Consider the following 23,635-nt stretch of genomic DNA (forward strand, 5'->3'; position numbering starts at 1 on the left):
TCTGCTCCTATGATGCTGCTTGGCCTGCTGTGTTCATCCAGCCCTGCACCGTGTATACAAGTTAGACCTGTTTTCTCTGAAATTTAAAAGGCTAAGAGATGATCTGATTGAAGTCTCAAGATATTGATAGGAAAAGACAATGTAGATAAAAATAAAATGTTTTCACTGGTTGGGGATTCTAGATCCAGCGGGTGTAATCCGAGAATTAGAGCCAGACTATTCAGGAGAGATGTTAGGAAGTGCTTCTACAAACAAAGGGTGCTCGATGTTTGTAACTCTCTTCCACAAACAGCTATTGATGCTGGATCATTTGTTAATTTTAAGTCTGAAACTTTTTGATAAGAAAAAGTATTAAGGCCTATGAGCCAAAAGCAGGTAATAAAGTTAGGCCACAGATCAGTCATGATCTCACTGAATGAGGGCACAGACTTAAGGGGTGAATGGCCAATTCTATTCCTTGTGGAATCATTTGAGTGGAGCTAAGAAGCAACAGGAGGCAAAAACATTATTGGGAGTTGTCCGTATGCTTCCGAGTATTAGTGGTGAGGTAAGAACTTCAAGTGGAGTATTACTTCAAATGGCGTATTAAGCAGGAAGTTAGAAATAGATGCCGCACAGTTGCTACTATAGTCATTGTGATTTTACTCCACATTATAGACTGGGCAAACCATGTTAGTAATGATACTGTGGCACATCAATTCTTGGAATGTGTAGACAATGGATTTTTAGGCCACAATATTGAGGAACTAATTTATGTCAGGTGTCCTAGATTTGGTTTTGCTCAATGAGAAAGAGTTGATTAATAATCTTGTGACACTCCGTTTAGGGAAATAGTGACCATAGCAGGATAATCTGGTGGGATGAGCTTTATTTGAACATTGCTAGGACCTGTGCCCGGTGAATCAATATTCAAAAATATAAAAAAAAGGAAGAGAAGCAAAAGTTAACATAGGCACCTTGGAGAATGAGGCTAGGAATTAATAATGGGGACTTGAATAAACACTTTACATCAATTGTCACAGTAGAAGACAGGAATGGCATTCTGAAATTACCAAATAGTCAAGGTGCTAAAGAATGAGACGAAATAAATACTATCACTAGAGGGGAGGTGATGCCCTAATGGTATTATCACTGAACTATTGATCCAGAAACTCAACTAATGTTCTGGGGACCCAGGTTCGAATCCCATTAAGGCCAATAATGGAATTTGAATTTAAAGGAAGTTAAGTAGTTAAGAATTAAGAATCTACTGAAGACCATGAAGCCATTGCTAATTGTTGGGAAAAATCCCAACTGGTATACTAATGCTCTCTGGGGAAGGAAATCTACCATCCTTACCTAGTTTGACCTATGTGTGACTCCAGACCCACAGCAATGTAGGTGACTTGCAACTTTCCTCTGAATGGTGTAGCATGCTAGTTGTATCAATTGATATGAAGTCTCAAAGAAATAAAACTGGCGTCAACTTAACACTGGAAAAAACAACGGCAGAAACAGACTTGTCGACCCTGCAAACTCCTCCTCACTAACATCTGGGAGCTAGTGCCAAAATTGGGAAAACTATCTCACAGACTAGTCAAGCAATAACTAGACATAGTCATATTCACACAATCACACCTTACAGACAATATCTCAGATAGTACTGACCCCAGATGTGTCCTGTCCCAGCAGTAGAACAGACCCAGCAAAGGTGGCAGCACAGTGGTATACAGTTGGGAGGGAGTTGCCCTGGAAGTCCTCAACATGGATTCAGGTTAAACATGGGCAAGGAAACCTCCTACTGATTACCACATACCACCCTCACTCTTCCATGTTGAACAATACTTGGAGGAAGACCGAAGGTAGCACGGGTGCAAAATGTATTCTGGGAAGGGGATTTCAATGTCCACCATCAAGGATGGCTTGGCAGCAGCATTACCAATTGAGCTGGTTGGGTCTGAAAGGACATAGCTGCTAGACTGGGTCTGCAGCATTTGGTGAGGGAGCCAAAAAGAGGGAAAAACATACTTGACCTCATCCTTACCAATCCTCCAGTTGCAGATGTATTTGCCAATGACAATATTGGGAAGAGTAACCACTGCACAGTCCTTGTGGAGATGAATTCCCCTTTCACATTGAGAATAGCTTCCATCATGTTGTGTGGCATATCACCATACTAAATGGGACAGACTTCGAACAAATCTAGCAACTCAAGAATGGGCATCCATGAGGCCTTATGGGCCATCAACAGCAACAGAATTGTACTTTGGCACAATCTGCAACCTCATATCTCCTTGCTTGATGGTAATTGTCGAGTGGGAAATCAACCTTGATTCCATGGAGCATGCAGGAGGGTATGCCAGAAGCAGTACCAGCTATACCTAAAAATGAGGTGTCAACCTTAGAAGCTAGAAAACAGGACTCCTTGCATGTCAAACAGCATAAGCAGCAAGTGATAGACAGAGATAAGTGATCCCACACCCAACCGATCAGATCTAACCTCTGCAGTCCTGTCACATTCAGTCGGGAATGGTGGTGGACAAAAAAAGTCATTGGATTTAATTTGATTTTGTTTAGTTTGATTTGGTTGATTTATTGTCATGTGTACCTAAGCACAGTCAAAACATTTGTTTATGAGCAGTACAGGCAGATCATAGTAAGCAAGGACATACAGATCACAAGTTGAGAAGAAAAAACTAGACAGGAGGAGGTGGCTCCTCAAGTACACCCCCTCCTCAATGATGGAAGATTCCAACACAACAATGTAAAACATAAGATTGAAGCATTTGCAGCAATCTTCAGCCAGAAGTGCCAAATGGTTAACACATTGAGGCTTCCTCCAGTGGTTCCCAGCATTATAGATGCCAATCTTTAGCCAATTTGATTCACTCCACGTGATATCAAGAAATAGTTGGAGGCACTGGATACTGCACAGCCTGTGTACCCTGACAAAATTCCGGCAATAGTATTGAAGACTTGTGCTCCAGAATGTGCCGCTCCCCTAGCCAAAGTTTTCCAACATAGCTACAATACTGGCATCTATCTGACAATGTGGAAAATTGCCCAAGTATGTCCTGTACGTAAAAGGAAGCTCGTGTCCAACCCTACAAACTACCACCCTATCAGTCAACTGTCAATCATCAGCAAAGTCAGGGAAGGTGTCATCAACAATGCTATCAGGCAGCACTTGCTCAGCATTAACCTGCTCTCTGGATTCTGCCAGGGCCACTCAGCTCCTGACCTCATTACAGCCTTGGTTCAAACATGGACAAAACAGCTAAATTCCAGAGATGAGATGAGAGTGACAGCCCTTGACATCAAGGCTGCATTTGACTGAGTGTGGCATCAAGGAGTCCTAACAAAACCGGAATCAGTGGGTGTCAGGGAACAAACTCCACTAGTTGGAGTCATACCTAAAGCACAGCAAGATGGTTGTGGTTGTTGGAGGTCAGTCAACTGAGTTCCGGGACTTCTCTGCATGAGTTCCTGAGGGTAGTGTCCTAGGCCCAACCACCTTCAGCTGCTTCATCAATGACCTTTCCTCCATCATCAGGTCAGAACTGGGGATGTTCACTGATGATTGCACAATGTTCAGCACCATTCATGACCCCTCAAATACTTAAGCAGCCCATGTTCAAATGCAACAAGATCTGGACAATATCCAGGCTTGGGTTGACAAGTGGCAAATAACATTTGTGCCACACAAATGCCAGGCTATGAACATCACCATTGAGAGAGTCTAACCACTGCCCCTTGAGATTCAATGGTGTTACCATCACTGAATGCCCCACTATCAATATCCTTGGGGATACCATTGACCAGAAACCCAACTGGACTCACCACATAAACACAGTGGCTACAAGAGCAGGTCAGACACTAGGAATAGTGTGGTGAGTAATTCACCTCCTGACTCCCCAGAACATTTATAAAAATGACAAACAACAATGGAACCAGCACCGTTCCTTATAGAACACCGCTGGTCACAAACCTCCAGCCCCAAAACCCCCTATTATCATCCACTGTCTCTACAAGGCACAAGTCAAGAGTGTGATGGAATACTCTTGTCTGGATGGCTGTAGATTGAACAACACTCAAGAAGCTTGATACTGTCCAGGACAAAGCAACCTGCTTGATTGGCATAACAACCACAAATATGGTAGCTGCATGGAAGACTGGTTACTATAGTTCGATCAGATGGGATCCAAGGAGAGCTAGCCAATTGGATACAAAATTGGCTTGACGGTAGGAGACAGAGGATGATAGTAGGGGGTTTTTGGACTGGAGGCTTGTGACCAGCGGTGTTCTGCAAGGATCGGTGCTGGGTCCATTGTTGTTTGTCATTATTACAAATGATTTGGATCAGAACATAGGATGTATGGTCAGTAAGTTTGCGGATGATCCCAAAATTGGTGGTTTTGTGGACAGTGAAGAATGTTGTCCAAGTCTAATGCGATGTTGAACAGCTGGGCCAATGGGCCAAAGAGTGGCAGAAGGAGTTAAATTTAGATAAATGAGAAGTGTTGCATTTTGATAAAACAAACCAGGACAAGACTTATACAGTTAATGGTAGGGCCCTTGGGAGTGTTGTCAGATAGAGACCCAGGGGCTAACGTACATAGTTCCTTGAAAGTGGTGTCACGGGTAGATAGGGTGGTGAAGAAGGCATTTGGCACACTTGCCTTCATTCATAAGTAAAGGAGTTGGGTTGTTATGTTGCAGCTGTACAGGATATTGGTGAGGCCACTTTTGCCATTCTGCATACAGTTCTGGTTGGCCTACTGTAGGGAGGATGTTATTAAATTGGAAAGGGCGCAGGAAAGGTTTACATGGATTTTACTGGGACTGGTGGGTTTGAGTTACAAGGACAGGTTGGATAGCTGGGACATTTTTTTTCCCCCTGGAGCATAGGAGGTTGAGGGGTGACCTTATAGAGGTTTATATAATCATGAGAAGCATAGATAAGGTGAATAGCAAAGGTCTTTTCCCTAGGGTAGGGAAGCCCAAAACTAAGGGCAAAGGTTTAAGGTGAGAGCAGAAAGATTTAAATGGAACTTAAGGCATCACTTTTTCACAAAGAGGTGGTGCATGTATTGAATAAACTGCCAGAGGAAGTGGTAGAGGCAGGTACAGTTACATTTAAAAGACATTTGGACAGGTGCAAGAACCGGAAAGGTTTAGAGGGATATGGGCCAAATGCAGGCAAGTAGGACTAGTTTAGTTTGGGAAACCTGGTTGGCATAGATGCTTTGGGCTGAAGGGTCTGTTTCAGCGCTGTATGACTCCATGCCACTGGTTGTAACCTTCCAGAAATCCTTAGATTGTGAAACAGCCCCAGAAAATTGGAAAATTGCCAATATAACAACTTTAGTTAGAAAACAGAAGAGACAAAATCAGGTAACTGTAAGCCAGTTAGTTTAATATCTGTAATTGGGAACATCTAACCTAATAGTGCCTAAACTTCTATTTTCCCAGATTATATTCCAGTAAAAATATGTAGTCCTTTATAATATTGTATTGTTTTTAGGTTCAAGCGGGCTTCCTACTTCAAAAGGCAGCTGGACAACCCATTCTGAAGAACTCAGTAATGTGAGTTTGGCTGTGTCTAACACAGATTTACATTCTACTGATACAGATGATCTGCACAGTGGCAGTATTTCCAGACCTGAGACTCCAGGTAAGTGCAAATTAATGTGGATTTTTAAGAGAGCATGTTTTATTATATCTGCTACACTCCACTACGTACACCACTAAAATGCCATATTCAATGATGGGGGTTCACCCTTAGAAATAAACTATGCATGCTTTTCTCATGCATATTGAACTTGGCCAAAGAAGGGTAGATTTTTGTCTGGACACAAAGATAGAAATGTAATTTGTGGAAGGAATAATCTTAAAATAGGGCTGCAATCATAAAATTCATTTGTTAATCCTGAGACAAGCTCAGAGAATGCTGCAGAAACTCATAAGGTCTGGCAGAATCTGTGGAGAGAGAAACAGAGTTAACATTTTGAATCTGGTATGACACTTCTTCAGAGTTTCTGTTCACATTAACTCTGTTTCTCTCTCCACAGAAGCTGTGAGACCTGCTGAGTTTGTCCAGCATTCCCTGTGTTTGTATCAGATTTCCTGCATCTGCACTAATTTGCTTTTATTAGAGTGTTAATCCTGAGAGTTGGCTTGCACTGTCATAGCAATTAAAAGACAGATGATTACAACCAGTATTGATGCACATCCAGTCTGCAGTAGTAACTTTAAGCAACTTTAAAACGGAGTCATATAAAGTAACTGGAAACATGAATATCTTGGCTACAACTGGAATATGCGTAATAAATTAATTATTCACAGAAAAATGACTAGGGTATGTTAACAGATGTGCTATGGTTCGGATACAACAGGACTGATATATTTGTGAAGAACATCCAGATTATAACAATAGATTTTTGCACCTCTGAATATGTTTTCTTTTACTATTTGTAAAACTTTTATATGAGCATTTCTGTCAGTAAGATTCCTATTGGTATACATTGATAGCTGTGTTGATTATTATTTTCTTGTCAGTGTTATGTGTTCAGTTTGGCTGTGCTGCTCTGCATAACAGGCGAAACTGGATTTACAGAATGATGATAGTAGACTGGGCAGTTTTTGCTGGATGGATACTTTTTTAAAAACAGGATTTGATTTTTTTTTCTTTCAAGGTGTGGGAGAAATAATATTTCCATTTAAAAATCTGAAAATTGTGACCAGTGCATTATTTTACTTTTTAAGTTAGCTGTATTCCTTTCATCAGAACCAGAAATGTTAACTCTATTTGTATGGATGCATAGATTTTCAGCATTTTCTCAGCACCTGCTGTATTTTGCTCATGTTTCCATTAAAACTGTTAACTGGTAGATTTTGCCCCATGATTCCCTTTCGTTTGGGAGTCTGCGAAATGAAAAGCATAAATATATTTAATCTTAGGCCAGGCAGCATCAGAGGAGCAGGAAAGTTGACATTTTGGGTCGGGACCCTTCAGAAATGAAGGATGGGGAAGGGAGCTCTGAAATAAATAGAAAGAGGAGGGGTGGGGCTGGGGAAGGAAGGTGGGATGGTGATAGGTGAGTGCAGGTAGGGAGTGATGGGGATTGGTCAGTGAGGTGGGAGGAGCGGATAGGTGGGAGAGAAGATAGACAGGTAGTGTCAGGTCAAGGAAGCTGGGTGAGAGGGAGGGTTGGTCATGGGATGAGGCCGGGGATGGGGAGATTTTGAAACTGGTTCACCTGCACATCTGCCAATATGGTCTATTGCATCCGCTGCTCCTGATGTGGCCTCCTCTACATTGGTGAGACCGCTCGGAGGCTCGGAGACCACTTTGTAGAGCACCTGCGCTCTGTTTGCAACAAACGATAACACCTTCCAGTCGCGAACCACTTCAACTCCCCCTCCCACTCCCTGAGCGACATGTCCGTTTTGGGCCTCCTCCAGTGTCACAATGATGCCACCTGGAAACTGGAGGAGCAGCACCTCATACTCCGCCTTGGGAGCCTACAACCCAATGGTCTCAATGTGGACTTTACCAGTTTCAAAATCTCCCCGCTGCATCAAGCAGCAGAAGCATTGAGAATGTTGATGGTCAGTTCCATGGATTTCATGGTTATAGCATGACTTCAATTATACCATTTGTGTCCATGTGTGATGGGTAGAATGTGTATCATATTTTCCTAAGTAGCTACATTTTGGTTTGACGAGTTAGCTTGAAGGTGACTGGAAAGGTTGACTATCACACAATAAAAGTGTTGAGTACAACCAGTACAGCAGCTGTTCAGTAATAGAGTCATTTGAGTCATAGAGACGTACAGCGCAGAAATAGACCCTTCGGTCCAATTCGTTCATGCCGACCAGATATCCCAAATAAATCTAGTCCCATTTGCCAGCAATTGGCCCATATCTTTCTAAACCCTTCCTATTCATATAACCATCCAGATGCCTTTTAAATGATGTAATTGTAACAGCTTGCACCATTTTGTCTGGCAGCTTATTCCATACAGATACCACCCTCTGCCCCTTAGGTCCCTTAAGTCATTCCCCTCTCACCTTAAACCTATGCCCCTCATGATTTTATAAGCCTCTATAAGAACACCCTTCAGCCTCTGACGCTCCAGAGAAAATAGCCCCCGTTTATTCAGTCTGGCCCTGTAGCTCAATCCGTCCAACCCTGGCAACGTCCATGTAGATCTTTTCTGAACCCTTTCAAGTTTCACAACCATTGTCAGCTCTGCTGGAGCTTACCCTGTAGTTGCATGAGGGGTGTTGGTCCTATAATCAATTTGGTATCTGGTGAAGCTGTAGGTTGTCTCTTTAAGCCCGCCTTCAAAGTTTGGACTGCTCTTTCTGCCAGACCATTAGATGATGAATGGTATGGAGCTATCTTTGTATGTCAAATGCGATTTGACTTTATTTACCAGGTCATTTGAATATTTCCAAATGGCAAGTTATCTGTGACCAATGCTTCTAGGAGTTTGTGTATTGTAAAAGATGCGTACAGTTTTTCTCTCGTAATCCCTGTATTTGATGAATGAACTCTATGTTCAGCCACTTTGTGTGAGCGTTTACAATGACTAAGAACCTTGAACCCATGAAAGAACCTGCATAGTCGATGCGTAACAAAGTCCAGGGTTTACCCAGCCATTCCCACAAATGTGGGTGAGCCGTGGTTTTGTCCTTGCTAGCACTCTGAGCACTGCCCCACCAACGTGGCTGTGTCTGCATCCAATCCTGGCCACCAGGCACAACTTCTCACTGACATCATAATTTTGGAAACCCTTGGATGACCGTAGTGGAGTTCAGCCAGTATCAGGTGATGACCTTTGTTTGGGATAATCACTCTTGCTCCCCATAATAATATGCTGTCCTCTACTGTCATCTGGGTCTCTCCATGCCCAGCAAGGTTTGCCAACACGGTGGCTCAGTGGTTAGCACTGCTGCCTCACAGCGCCAGCGACTCTGGTTCGATTCCACCCTCGGGCAACTGTCAGTGTGGAGTTTGCACGTTCTCCCCGTGTCTGTGTGAGTTTCCTCCGGGTGCTCTGGTTGCCTCCCACAGTCCAAAGATGTGCAGGTTAGGTGGATTAGCTATGCTAAATTGCCCATAGTGTTCAGGGATGTTTAGGTTAGGTGGGTTGCAGGGGAATGGGTCTAGGTGGGATGTTCTGAGTGTCGGTGTGGACTTGTTGGGCCGAAGGGCCTGTTTCCACACTGTAGGGATTCTATAATTCTATGAAAAAGTGAATTATTTTCATTGTTACATATTCAAGACTCTTGCTGATCCTCAGCATAATTGTGAAACTGTTGCTTTGTTAAATTAAGTATGCACAGTTTTAAAAGCGCAGTAAAAACAAAGTTGCTGAAAAGCTCAGCAGATCTGGCAACATCTGTGAAGGAGAAAACAGTTAACGTTTCGGGTCCAGTGACCCTTCCTCCGAACTCAGAGTTCTGAGGAAGGGTCACCGGATCCGAAACGTTAACTCTGTTTTCTCCTTCATAGATGCTGCCAGACCTGCTGAGCTTTTCCAGCAACTTTGTTTTTGTTCCTGATTTACAGCATCCGCAGTTCTTTTGGTTTTTAAAAGCGCAGTAGTTGGGGTTAGATTTTTTTTAATGCTTAAATTCCAATTATACAGTCATTATTACATTACACTTTGTGGGAACTTGCACAACTTAGACCAGTACAGCACAGGAACAGGCCCTTCAGCCCACCATGTCTGCGCTGACCATCTTGTCATTCTGAACTAATCCCATTTGCTTGCACATAGTCCATGTTCCTGCATTCCCTGCCTGTTCATGTCTAAATTCCTTTTAAACATTGTTATCTTATCTGCATGCATGTTAAAGGTTGTTAATGTATCTGCACTGGATGCTACAATTACTAAGTAATGACTAGATTTTACAAATACTTTGGGTATAAATTTCTTTGGGACAACCTAGTTAGAGAAAGGCACTATGTAAACAAACTCTCTTTATTTTTAAAGGCCAGCATTGAGGGTCAATAGTGTGTACTAGTAATGTCACTGGACTAGTTTTCCAGAACCCCAGGCTAGTGTTCTGGAGATCAAGGTGAAATATTGCAAACACTAGAATTTGAAACAAGTGCCAAGAATGCTGGAGAAACCCGGCAGCCCTTGCAGCATTTGTGGAAATAGGAGTTAATTTTTCAAGTCCTTTATGATTCTTAGTCAACACTGAAAGGTGTTGGAAAACATTTTTTTACAGACTTTTGACATATGCAGAAGCCCAGTGCAAAAGATAAAGGGGTTGTTAATGGTGGAGAAAGAGAAAAGGAGATAAGAACGAGATGGCTTATTAAAATGGTAAGCAACTGGGAGTTTGTAGTTACTTTTACATCTAGAGCAGAGGTGCTCCTCAATGTGGTCACCTAGTCTGCCTTTGGTTTCCCCACTGTAAAGTAGACCACATTGTGAGCAGCAAATGCAGTAGTATAGACCGAAAGGAGTACTAGTGGAACGGTGTTTCACCAGGAAGGTGTGTTTGGGACCTTGAACACTAATAAGGAAGGAGCTGAATGGGCAAGTGATATCCCACTTGTGCAATTGCATAGGAAGGTGCCATTGGTGATGAAGATGCAGGTTCAAAACCCACCATGGCAGATGGTGAAATTTGAATTCAATAAAAATCTGGAATTAAAATCTAGCCTCATGATGACCTTTGCTGATTATCGTAAAAACCCACTTGATTCACCAAACTCCTGTAGAGAAGGAAATTTACCATCCTTACCTGGTCTGGCCTACCTGTGGCTCTATCTGTATAGCAATATGTTTGACTCTTAGTTGTCCTCTAAAATGGCCAAGCAAGCCATTCAGTTCAAGGGTAACTTGGGATAGGCCTTACTAGCAACACCCACAACACAAGAGTGAAATTAAAAAGTCATTGGACTAGTAATCCTGGGGACCTGAGTTTGAATCCCACCCCATCAGTTGATAAAATTTGTGAGGGTCTTCTGGCACAGTGATAGTGTCCCTATCAGCCCAGGAGGTTTGTCATAACGTGTGTGAATAGTTTACTTAAGAACATTTAAAGGTCGGCATGATGCAGGTGCCACCTTGTGGTACCAATCCGCTGTTGCATATTCTAAATTGTGAAGTCGTATCTGTTTTGAATAAAGAAAACCATGAGACCACATTACCAGCGGCCAAGAGTTGGGAGGGACATTCTCATCCTTGATTTCCCATATGCATATGCTCATACCACGGCGGTCACCACTGCTTCTTAGATGTGTGCTATATTTTGCAAAGGGAGAAAGCAAAGAGTCATGAGTGTTTGTAATAACTTGTATGGATTTATGCATGGGTGCTGATGAATTCTTACAGATAGGTCCATTGCTGGGTCAATTAAGGTGCTTCAATTGATGTTTCTAATAGCGTTGAGGATCTCGATTATCATGCCATAAAAGTGATGTTGAGAGAGAGGGACATAGGGGATTTGACACTGAAATTGCACATACTGCATGTATCTTTTTGCAGCTTTAAATATTATTCTTGGCACGTACTTGGATCACTGATCACAAATCACTAATGTAAAAAATGTTTAGTATGACTGGAAAAATGTTTAATTGCTGCAATTGACCATGGTGAGACTACACCTGGTGGATTGCTTGCAGTTTTGGTCTCCTTATAACGTTGTAGAGTCATACAGCACAGAAACAGATCCTTCAGCTCAACTTGTCTATGCTGACCAGGTTTCCTAGACTGAACTAGTCTATCTGTTTGGCCTATATCCTTCTCAATGTTTTCCTTTCCAAATGTTTTTTACATGTTGTAATTGTACTCACCTCTACCACTTCATCTGGCAGCTCGTTCCATACATACACCACTCTCTGTGTGAAAACATTTCCCCTCAGGTCCTTTTCAATATTTCCCCTTTCACCTTAAACCTATGTCCTCTAGTTTTGGAATCCCCCACCCTGGGGAAAAGACCTTGGCTATTCACCTAATCCGTGCCCCTTGTGATTTTATAGACCTCTATATGGTCAACACCTATCCTGTTATGTTGCAGGGAAAGAAAGTCCCAGCCGATCCAGCCTCTCCTTATAACTCAAACCTGCCAGTCTCAGTAACTTCCTTGTAAATCTTGTTTGCATCCTTTCCAGTTTAATAACATCCTTCCTTTAGCAGAGTGACCAGAATTGTATGCAGTACTCCAAATGTGGCCTTACCAATGTCTCGAACAGTCATAACATGACGTCCCAACTCCTGTACTCAATACCCTGACTGATGAAGGCAAGCGTGCCAAACGCTTTCTTCACCACCATAATCTACCTATGACGCTACTATCAAAGAACTGTGTACCTGCACCTGTAGGTCCCTCTGTTCGACAACACTCCCCAGGGCCCTACCATTAACTGTGTAAGTCCTAGCCTGATTGTCTTACCAAAATGCAACACTTTGCATTTATCTGCAGTAAACTCCATCTACCATGCTTTGGCCCACTGGCCTAGTTGATCAAGATCTTGATGTACTCTTAGATAACCCTCTTCACTGTCCCTGAAACCACCAATTTAGTATCCAATTGGCTAGCTTTCCCTGGATCCCATGTGATCTAACCTTACTCACGAGTCTACCATGCAGAATCTTGTCGAAGGCCTTGCTAAACTCCATGTAGACAATGTCTACCTCTCTGCCTTCACCTATCTTCTTAGTCACCTCTTCAAAAAACTCAATCAAGTTTGTGAGCCACAGTTTTCCACGCACAAAGCCATGTTGTCTATCCTAATTGGTCCTTGTCTTTCCAAAAGCATGTAAATCCTGCCTCTCAGAATACCCTCCAACAACTTAACCATCACTGATGTCAGGCTTTTTCCTCATTCAGTTAATCCCAGCTGTCTTTACCTGACATATGCCTCCTTTTCGTTCTTGACCAGACTCTCAATATCTCTAGTCATCCACCTGTCACCTGCCAGCCTTGCATTTCACACTAACAGGAACATGCTGTCCCTGAACTCTTGTTATCTTGCTTTTGAAAGCCTCCCACTAGCCGGGCATTCCTTTCCCTGCAAACAGCCACCCCCAATCAACTAAGTTCCTGTCTAATATCTGGTGGACTGGGTGTATCCTTTTCCATAACTGTTTTGAAACTAATAGAATTGTGGTCACTGGTTTAAAATGCTCCCCCACTAACACCTCAGACACTTGCCCTGTCTTATTTCCCAAGAAGAGGTTGAGATTTTCCCTTTCTTTAGCAGGGCTATCTACATATTGATTGAGAGTTTTCTTGAACATGCTTAACAAATTCCTCCCCATCCAAGCCCTTAACACTATGGCTGTCACAGTCTATGTTTGGAAAGTTAAAAATCACCTACCATAAAAACTATTATTCTTACAGCTATCTGTGACCTACATATTTGCTCCTCAATCCCCTGCTGACAATTGGGGGTCCTATAGTACAATCCCATAAAAGTGATTACTATCTTAAGGTCCAGCTTTTTAACCTCCTGCCTAACTCTTTATCTGAGGAAGGATGTTCTGGCTATGAAGAGAGTGCAATGAAGGTTTATGAGACTGATTGCTTTGCTGGCTGGACTGATGTATGAAGAGAGACTGGACTGTTTAGGACATATTCACTGGAGTTGAGAAAAATGAGGGAGGATCTCATGAAAACTGATAGCATTCTAACAGGACTAGACAGGGTAAATGCAGGAAGGATGTTCCCGCTGACTAAGGTTAAGGATAGGCAATTTAGAACCGAGATGAGAAGAAATGTCTTCAGTTTGCTGATCCTCCCTACAACTCCCACTTTCATCTATATAGGGAGTAAGAATCTTATCCCTTGTCCTTCAGGTTAGAGATTCTTGCTCCCTGCATGGATGAGAGTAGGGGCTATGTGGAAGAAGAGTAAACTGTCCATAGCACCGTGGTACAGGGAGCCATTCAAAAGTGGGGGGTGGGAAAAATAAATGATGTAATTGGCAAAAGTATAGTCAAGGGAATTGACATTGTTCTCTGTGGCCAGGTTCTAATAGCCTCCCTGGTGCCTGGATTCGAGAAATTTTATCTGGGCTGCAGAGGAACTTGGAATGGGAGGGGAAAGATCCGGTTATCGTGATCCACGTAGGTACCAATGATATAGGTAGAAAGAGGAAAGACGTTCTACTGATGGAATATGAGCAGCTAGGAGCTAAATTAAATATCAGAACCAAAAAGGTAGTAATCTCTCTGGATTTCTATCTGAACCTCAAGCAAATTGGCACAGGGTCAACAAGATTAAAGAGGTAAAATGGATGGCTCAAAGATTGGTGTTGGAGTAGTGTTTGAATTTGTGGGACGTTGGCACCAGGGAGCTGTTCTAATGGGACGGACTCCACCTGAGTCATGCTGGAACTAGAATCCTGGCAAATCACATAACTAGGCCTATGAATAGGACTTCAAACTAAATAGTGGGTTGGAGGAGTTCAGTTGAATGAAAAATTATGAAACAGTTAAAGGGGGGTGGAGGGAGGACTCAGCACAGGTTATTAAAGTTTCCAGAACAAGCAATAGGACAGAGTATGGAAAGGATCAGGAATCTAACTTCAAGTACAGTGGATAAGGGGACAGTCCATGCAGGACTGAGAGTGTTGTACTTCAATGCATGTAGTATATGACACAAGGTAAAAGAGGTGAAGAATGAAATTAGCCAGTACGATATTATTAATGTCATAGAGACGTGGCTGCAAGGGGATCAGGGCTGGGAACTAAATATCCAAGGATACTCACCCTCTCAAAAGGATGGGCTGATGGGCAGAAGGGGTAGGGTTGCCTTGTTAGAAAGAAAGGAAATTAAATTGATAGCAAAATGTGAAGTAGAATTGGAAGGCATGGAATCTGTGTGGGTAGAGTTCTGGAACCATAAAGGAAAAAAGATGCTGATGTGAGTTGTGACAGGGCTCCTAGTGGTAGTCAGGATCTAGGAAACAAATAAATCAGGAGATAGAAAGCGCATGTATAAAAGGTGCTTATACAGTAATCATTGGGGTACTGCAACATGCAAGTGGACTGGGAAAATCAGGTTGGTAGCAGATCTCAAGAAAAGGAACTCGTGGAAAGTCTGTGAGATGGTTTTTTGGAGCAGCTGTGGTAGACCCCTCTAGGGAACAGGCAGTCTTGGACTTGGTGTTGTGTAATGGGGCAGACTTGATTAAGGAGCTCAAGGTGAAGGAACCCTTAGGTGGCAGTGACCATTATATGATAGAATTCAACCTACAGTTTGAGGGAGAAGCTGGAATCAGATGTAACGGTATTACAATTGAGTAAAGGTAGCTATAAGGACATGAGAGTGGAGCTGGCTAGAGTTGATTGGAAGGAGAGCCTACCAGGAAGAGCAGCAGTGGCAAGAATTTTTGGACTAATTTGAGAGTCACAGCAGAAATTCATCCCAAGGAAGAAGAAACATACTAAGAGGAATTGAGGTTGGTTGGCTCGCCGAGCTGGTTTCTTGTTTCACAGACGTTTCGTTACCATGCTTGGTAACCTCCTCAGTGCAGCCTCTGATGTGTTCTCCTGCCTGGTTTTTAACCCCTGGGGTCCGTTGAGATGGATTGCCTCACTTCCAGTTTTCCTTCGTAGTGGAATGTACATGGAGTCGAGTTCAATGTGTTATTAATAGCATGCTTCGTGGAGTGCCAGGCTTCTAGGAATTCTCGTGCCTGTCTCTGCCTAACTTGTCCCAGGATTTTGGTGTTGTCCCAGTCGAAATGGTGTTCTCCTTGTCCATATGGATTGAGACGAGTGAGTACTGGTCGTGTCTATTTGTAGCCAGTTGGTATTCATGTACTCTTATTGTTAGTTTCCTTCCTGTTTGTCCAATGTAGTGTTTCTCACAGTCACTGCAGGATCTTGTATATGACATTGGTCGTGTCTATGGCAGGGAGTGGGTCTTTAGTTTGGGTGAGCAGTTGTCGTAGGGTTGACCTGGGCTTGTGTGCCACTCTGATGCCCAGCGGTCGTAGGAGTCTTGTGGTGAGTTCCAACGTGTTCCTGATGTAGGGTAGTGTGATGAGTGTGTCGGGGCGTGTAGTATCTTTCTGATGTTGTTTGTGTAGGCATCTTCTGATAGTTTTTTGGATATCCGTTACCCTTGAAAACCTGGAGCAGGTATTCTTCTTCCTCTTGGCATAGTTCCGTGTTGCTGCAGTGTGTTGTTGCCCTTTTAAATGGTGTTCACACGCAGCTTCGTTTGTGTGTGCTGGGATGGTTACTGTTGAAGTTTAGTATCTGGTCTGTGTGTGTGGCTTTTCAGTGTACTTTTGTTTGCGGTTTCCCATTTGTCTTGCGCTCTGCCATGACATCCAGGAATGGGAGCTGGTTGTTCTTCACCTCCTCTCTGGTGAATTTTATTCCAGTGAGGGTGTTGTTTATTAGTTTGTGTGTCTCTTTTAATTTGGTCCGTTTAATGATGACAAAGGTCTCATTCACGTAGCGTATCCATAGTTTTGGTTGGATTAGCGGGAGGGCTGTCCATTCCAGTCTTTGCATCACTGCTTCTGCTATGAGTCCGGAGATAGGTGATCCCATGGGTGTCCTGTTGATTAGCTCGTATGTTTGGCCGTTGAAAGTGAAGTGGGTGGTAAGGCATAGGTCCAATAGTTTGAGCATGTTGTCCTTAGAGATGGTTTCACCGGGGTCTTGCTCTTGTTCCAGTAGTGTTGTCATTGTTTCCCTTGCTAGTGGTATATCTATTGAAGTAAATAGGGCAGTGACATCAAACGATATCATGGTCTCTTCGTTGTCTATCCTTATGTCTTTGGAGTTGAGGAATTCTTGGGCTGAGTGGATAGAGTGGGGTGACTTGTTGACTAGGTGCCTGATTCTCCTTTGTAGTTCCTTGGCTAATCTGTGTGATGGAGTGCCTGGTAGGGAGACTATGGGTCTGAGGGGTACTACCCTACATCAGGAACACATCGGAACTCACCACAAGACTCCTACGACCGCTGGGCATCAGAGTGGCACACAAGCCCATGTCAACCCTACGACAACTGCTCACCCGAACTAAAGACCCATTCCCCATGGACAGGACCAATGTCATCTACAAGATCCCCTGCAGAGACTGCGAGAAACACTACATCGGACAAACAGGAAGGAAACTAACAACAAGAGTACATGAGCACCAACTGGCTACAAATAGACACGACCAGTACTCACTCATCTCAATCCACATGGACAAGGAGAACCACCATTTCGACTGGGACAACACCAAAATCCTGGGACAAGCTAGGCAGAGACAGGCACGAGAATTCCTAGAAGCCTGGCACCCCACGAAGCATGCTATTAATAAACACATTGAACTCGACTCCATGTACATTCCACTATGAAGGAAAACTGGAAGTGAGGCAATCCATCTCAAAGGACCCCAGAGTTTAAAAACCAGGCGGGAGAACACACCGACGCTTCATCGGATGCTGCACTGAGGATGTTACCCAGCATGGTAACGAAACGTCTTCGAAACAAGAAACCAGCTCGGCGAGCCAACCAACCTCAACACCCACAACCCGAGCTACAAATCTACTCCAAAACCAAAGATAGTAAGTGGAAGATGAGACAATCATGGCTGACCAGGGAAGTCAGCGACAGCATAACGTAGGGAGAAAGTAGGAGCAGGATACTGAGTTAGATGATCAGCCATGATCATATTGAACGGAAGAGAAGGCTGAAAGGGTTGAATGGCCTACTCATCCTCCTATTTTCTAAATTTCTTTCTGGACTGAAATGTAATCATGTTTAGTGGTATTGTTGAATGGTGTTGGGTATAACCAGCAGGTGGCGGAACTTAGGTTTATCTCTAATTTTTAATCAACCATAGATCCCCTCATGTACATATGTTGTCTAGTTCATTTTAAATTGTCACTTCCAATTCAGTTGCTTGTTATTGACACATTAGGCAAGTTTGTTTTTAGTTCAATTTACTACACGTTGGTTACAATGATAGTCTTAACACTGATGTCACCCATTCAGCACAGAATTGAGTCTCATAGCAGAGGCAGAGATGATTTACCTCATTGTGCCTTTGCCATCCTTTTATAAGTGCTATTCCATTTTTCATTCATTCCTGGGATATAGGTATTGCAGGATGACCAAGCATTTATTCCACATTCCTGGGTGCCCTTGAAGAGCTGCCTTCTTGAACTGCTGCAGCTTATTTGGTGTATGTTGACCGGCAATGCCATTAGGGATGGAGTTCCAGGATTTGAACTTGGCGACACTGAAGGGACAGTGAAATATTTCCAATTCAGGATGGTGAATGACTTGAAGAAACCTTTCAGATGGTGGTGTTCCCATGTAGCTTTTTTCCTTTGAGATGGTAGTGTTTGTGAGTTTGGAAAGACCTGTTGAGCTTTTCCAGCAACTTTGTTATTATCTTTTTGATACCTGTTCAATATTTATGCCATTTCCTTATTTTTCATTATTATTTCTGCAGTCTCATTTCCCACAAGACCAGTACTAACTTCCTTAACATTTTATTTTCTTCTTTAAATGTTAACATAAATTCTTATTGTCTGTTTTTATATTTTTGACTAGCATTCTCTCATACTCTAATTTTTCCCTCCTTTAATATGTCTTGGTCATTCTTTGGACAGAGTATGTAAAATAACAATCTTCTGTCTGCCCACTTGTGTTTGCACGTTCTTTTTCAATCTAGAAAATGTTCAAATCATCCAGATTTTCCCAGATAATTCTGAAATGTATAGTACCAATAACTGTCAACCATGGCTGTAACCAGAAGGTTAATGGTTCAAGTCCTACTCTCTGACTTGAGAACAACAAATCAAGACAGACACTCCAGTGACATACTGAGAATATGCTTAAATATAAGAAGTGCTATCTTCTGATGAGATTTTAAACAGGGACCCTGTCTAGTCTGAGGTTAATGAAGATTCCATAGACGACTTCTTATGCGAGCAGGAGAGTTATCACCTGGCCAATATTTATACCTCAATCAGCAGAATGCAGCTCTTTAACACATTTTTATTTTGTTCGGTTGTGGGATGTGGGCATCACTGGCTAATGCATTAATTGCTCATCCCTAGCTGCCCTTGAGAAGGTGCTGGTGAGCTGTCTTCTTAAACCACTGCACTCCCATCTGCTGTAGGTTGACCCACAATGCTCTCAAGGAGGGAATTCCAGGGGTTTGACCCAGTGATGGTGGAGGAACAGTAATACATTTCCAAGTGAGGATGGTGGGGGCTTAGGGGGGATCTTGGAGGTGGTGGTGTTCCCATGTATCTGCTGCCCTTGTCTTTCTAGATGAAAGTGGTCTTGGGCTTAGAAGGAGCTGTTTTAAGGATCTTTTGTAAATTTCTATGGTGCAGCTTGCAGACTGTACACACTGCTGCTACTGAGTATCAGTGGTGGCAGAAGTGGATACTTGTGGATGTTGTGTCTATCAAGTGGGCTGCATGGACCTGGATGGTGTCAGGCATTTTGAGTTGCAGGCAAGTGGGGAGTATTCCAGAACGTTCCAGACTTGTACCTTGTAGGTGGTGGACAGGCACTGGGGAGTCATAAAGTGAGTTACTTGCCATAGTATTCCTTGCCTCTGACCTACTCCTGTGGCCACTGTGAGTATGTGGTGAGTCCTGTTGAGCTTCTGGTCAATGGTAACCCCCAGGATGATGATTGTGGGGGATTTAGTGATGGTAAAACCATTGAATGTCAAGGACAGTGGTTAGATTGTTTCTTATAGGTGATGGTCATTGCCTGGCATTTGTGTAGCGTGAATGTTACTTGCCACTTCTCAACCCAAGCCTTGATATTGTCCAGATCTTGTTGATCACGGACTGCTTCAGTATTTGAAGGATCGTGAACTGTGCTGAACGTTGCACAATCATCAGCAATTGGCAAACATCACCTCTGACATAATGGAGGGAAGGTAATTGATGAAGCAGCTGAAGGTGGTTGGGCCTAGGACACTACCCTGAGGAACTTGTGCAGAGATGTCCTGGAACTCAGCTGACTGACCTCCAATAACCATAACCATCCTCCTATGTTCCTGGTATGAGTTTGTCCCTTGATATCCAGTTTTGCTCGGGCTTCTTGATGCCACACTCGGTTGATGTCAAGGGCAGTCACTCTTCCTTCACCTCTGGAATTCAGCCTTTTGTCCACGTTTGAACCAGGGCAGAGCCCAAACTGTTTGGGAGCTGCACCAAGCTGACACATCATTTTTTAGATGTGCCTGATGCTGCTCATGGCACGCCCTCTTCATTGAACCGGGGTTAATGATAATGGTTGAGTGGGTGATATGCAAGGCCATGAGCTGCAGATTGTGCTGGAGTACAATTCTGCTACTGTTGATGGCACACAGCACCTCATTGCTTTTTGTGGGAGTTTGTGGTGCACAAATTATCTACTATGTTTCCCACATTATGACAAAATACTTCGTTAATTGTAAAATACTCTGGATGTTCTTTTTTTAATTCATTCACAAGATGTGGGCATCACTGGCTAGGCCAGCATTCATTGCTCATCCCTAATTGGCCAGAAGGCAGTTGAGAGGGTGTGGGTCTAGAGTCACCTGTAGGCCAGACCAAGTAAGAATGGCAGTCTTCTTCACTAAAGGTCATAAGTGAACCAGGTGAGTTTTACCTGAAAATCGACAATAGTCTTTATTAGACTCTTAATTCCAGACTTCTTTTTATTGAATTCAAATTCCACTGTCTGCCATGGTAGGATTTGAACCTTGGTCCCCAAAACATTACCTTGAATGTATGGATTATTAGTCTAGCGATAATACCACTCAACCATTGGCTTCCCTATTATTCTAAAAGTTCTATTCAAATTCACATTTTTTTTGTACTTAAAACATTTCTTAACTCTTCTTAGTTCTAATGAAATATCATTGGTCTGTTATTTTGTTTTTGTCCAAAGCTGCTACCTGCCCTGAGCATTTCCAGCACTTTCTGTATTTTTTTTATTCCATATTTCTAGCGTCCGTAGTTCATTGCTTTACTAACCCTAACTAGTGTTGACCCAGTCAATTTAAATAATTCCAGTAAGTTCCTTATCTGGACTGGACTTGATATTGGGTGCTTGCTGACTATAGCAGCAAGATTTCCTGCACAGCATGGTTGTCATTGAAAGAGGAATTGATTGTTCTTTGGCTTGTTGTAATATTTATTTCTGAACTATCTCTAGTCTAATTCAACTACATGGAGGAAGCTCCATTTCTGATTATAGTACGAGTCATTCTACAGCAGCTAGCTCAAAAAGGAAGGGTTCCTTCTATAGATCAGAGAAAACATAGAAAAGAGTTTTTTTCTGTTCTTGAAGAAAGGTAGATGAAAATGTCTCTAACAACTAGAAACAGATTGGGATAAAGCTGTTGGAATCAAGAAACTTGTCAAGTAAGATTATCCAACCTTGCTTAGAAAACATTTGGAAAAATACATAACCTGTTGTAACTTGATTAGAATGTTATGTCAGTGAAAATTAACTGTTTGAAATCTCAAGTTGAGTGAAAAAATTACATCTTATCCATGGCTATTGAAACATATCTTTTCGCCTGCAGATCAGGGTAGCTTATAACACATCAACAAAACGCATTGCAAATGCGTGCTGCAATTTCAAGTCTCCCGTGGCAGAATGATGGAGACAGTCTCAGTCTCATTCTTTGAGCTGGAGTTATAGAGAGAAATGAAATGAAGAATTCTCAATTAGCGCCATACTTTTCCTACTTTCTCCATTACTGTTTCATCAATTCTACAATTTGCCTGAGCAGCATTATAGACATATACTTGAAATGATGTCTTGTAGCTAGTATTCTAACCTATTTTGCTCTTCTATTTCTGGAAGTATCTCCAAAGAACTGGCTGCTCAGTGCAGGAAAAGAACCCAGCACTTCACACCACTGTGGTTAGCTCCACTTATTGAAAAAGCCAACTCAGTTACTCGTCCAGAAAATTTTGATAGCTTGGCCCAAATCTATAGATCTCCAGGTCTCTCGATGTGCTGAGGAACCCCCTCAGAAGTCCAACAAGCTGAATAAGCAGTAATTGCTCAGGATGTTTAAACATCTGATGGAAATTACCCAATTTCTGAAACGCTCCAAAGAAGCCCCAACTCTGAGTTACAGTTGCAGAATTTGGAGGGTTCTAACTTCCTTGCCTTAGTAGTTATCAATGAACAGTTAATCTCTGACTATAGAACTGATACCCAATTATTCACACAGTAACTCCTGAATCCCTCTCACTAATGCCTTTCCAACATCCAACCTCACAACACCCACACATGCACTTATCTGCCACATTGCACACTCACCTACCTTCTTATCTGCACCTATATACTTATCTGTCACACTACCACCATCCACTGACCTTTCACACTTGCCTTTTCTCCTTGTCAAAGAGGCTTTAAACTTTTAAACCTTGGAAAGTGACAGTTACTGCTGTAACCACAGTTTGGCTGCCAACGCTGATTTGCTCTGCACTCCGATAAGTTTTACCGTGCACTTCTGAAGAAGCCCATATTGGACATTTGGGCCAGAAACTCAGTGCTATGAGATTGAGAAAAGAAGTGGTATGGCAATCTGGTTATGATTGGCTTTGCGTCTCCTTGGAAAGATTCAACCTTGTAGTTTGAGGAGGATACACCAACTAAAAGACAGAACTAGAACCAGTAGCTGCACATAGACACTTTGGTAGACAAATGGGAACCCACTGGAAAAAAAAGTCAGCCCAAGGTATTCGTTTCCAGCCCAACCTCAAGTTTTATGCCTCTTGAAATCTGAACATGATGTTTATAGAGAAATTGTAAATATTTCACCATAGTACTTGGCAGTATTTTGCAAAATTCTAAGTTTGCTGACAAGAAACATAGTATATTTTAAATAAGACCATGAGATCCCTACCAAAGAAGTTGAATCTAAGTTTTTAAGAAACTGTATAAAATCCTCTATAGTTTTATTTTACAACTGTAGAGTTGTATATGTTTGCAGTTGTTCATAGCCATTTAGCAGAGCTGCAATCCCACCATGAAACTCCAGCTCCATCTGGAGCAGCTGGAATAGTGAGATGTGGATTTGTAACACATTGTTATTATTTGCAAACCTTGATTCAAAAGCGGAAGAAAAATAGATTTTAATTTTTGGTTCTGTGAAGGTGACTTTTTTTAAAACAAAGGTCAGAAAGTCATTTTGAATAGTGAACTTTCCAAGAAAGCACATGACTAAAGTCACTTACTTGGAGAATTACTTGTTGTGTTGTATTGATGCTTCCTTTGGAAACCAGGAATTACATACCAGGTAGACAAATGTTAAATTTGCACAGGATCACTTTATTGACAATGCTCACACCTCCACAGCCAGTTCTTTTCTGGACCCAAGGTCTGCTCCCTGCATCACCTGACCAGCTGTCTTAAAGGGGCAGTAACCTAAACTACATGTATATCGCCCCTCCCCCTTTATTTTAAAACTCCCATTAATATATAACAATTATCAAGGTTATAAAGGCATTGTAGCCAACGTACGTACATAGTCAGGAATATTTACATAAGCATGACAACTATTGAAGAACAACCACTTCCCCATCATACGAGAATTCTGTCTGTAGACTACATGATTAGTCTCTCAGGGGGATGGCAGTTCATGGAAGACCATCTCCTTGTTTCAGGAACATTTTCTAGTGTAGTCTCCTGAG

General features: G+C 42.4%; 1 protein-coding gene across 2 annotated transcripts in view; it reads left to right on the forward strand.

The window, feature by feature from the left end:
* The window catches only part of ston2 (stonin 2), a 143,168-nt gene that overhangs the window by 47,468 nt on the left and 72,065 nt on the right, over positions 1-23,635 (forward strand). For both annotated transcript variants that reach the window (XM_048600326.1, XM_048600327.1), the window contains exon 4: positions 5,504-5,653. In XM_048600326.1, coding sequence (XP_048456283.1) covers positions 5,504-5,653 — 150 coding nt within the window. The remainder of the gene's footprint in view (positions 1-5,503; positions 5,654-23,635) is intronic.

The sequence above is a fragment of the Rhincodon typus genome, chromosome 8, assembly GCF_021869965.1.
Source record: "Rhincodon typus isolate 14 chromosome 8, sRhiTyp1.1, whole genome shotgun sequence".
Classification (NCBI taxonomy): Eukaryota; Metazoa; Chordata; class Chondrichthyes; order Orectolobiformes; family Rhincodontidae; genus Rhincodon; species Rhincodon typus.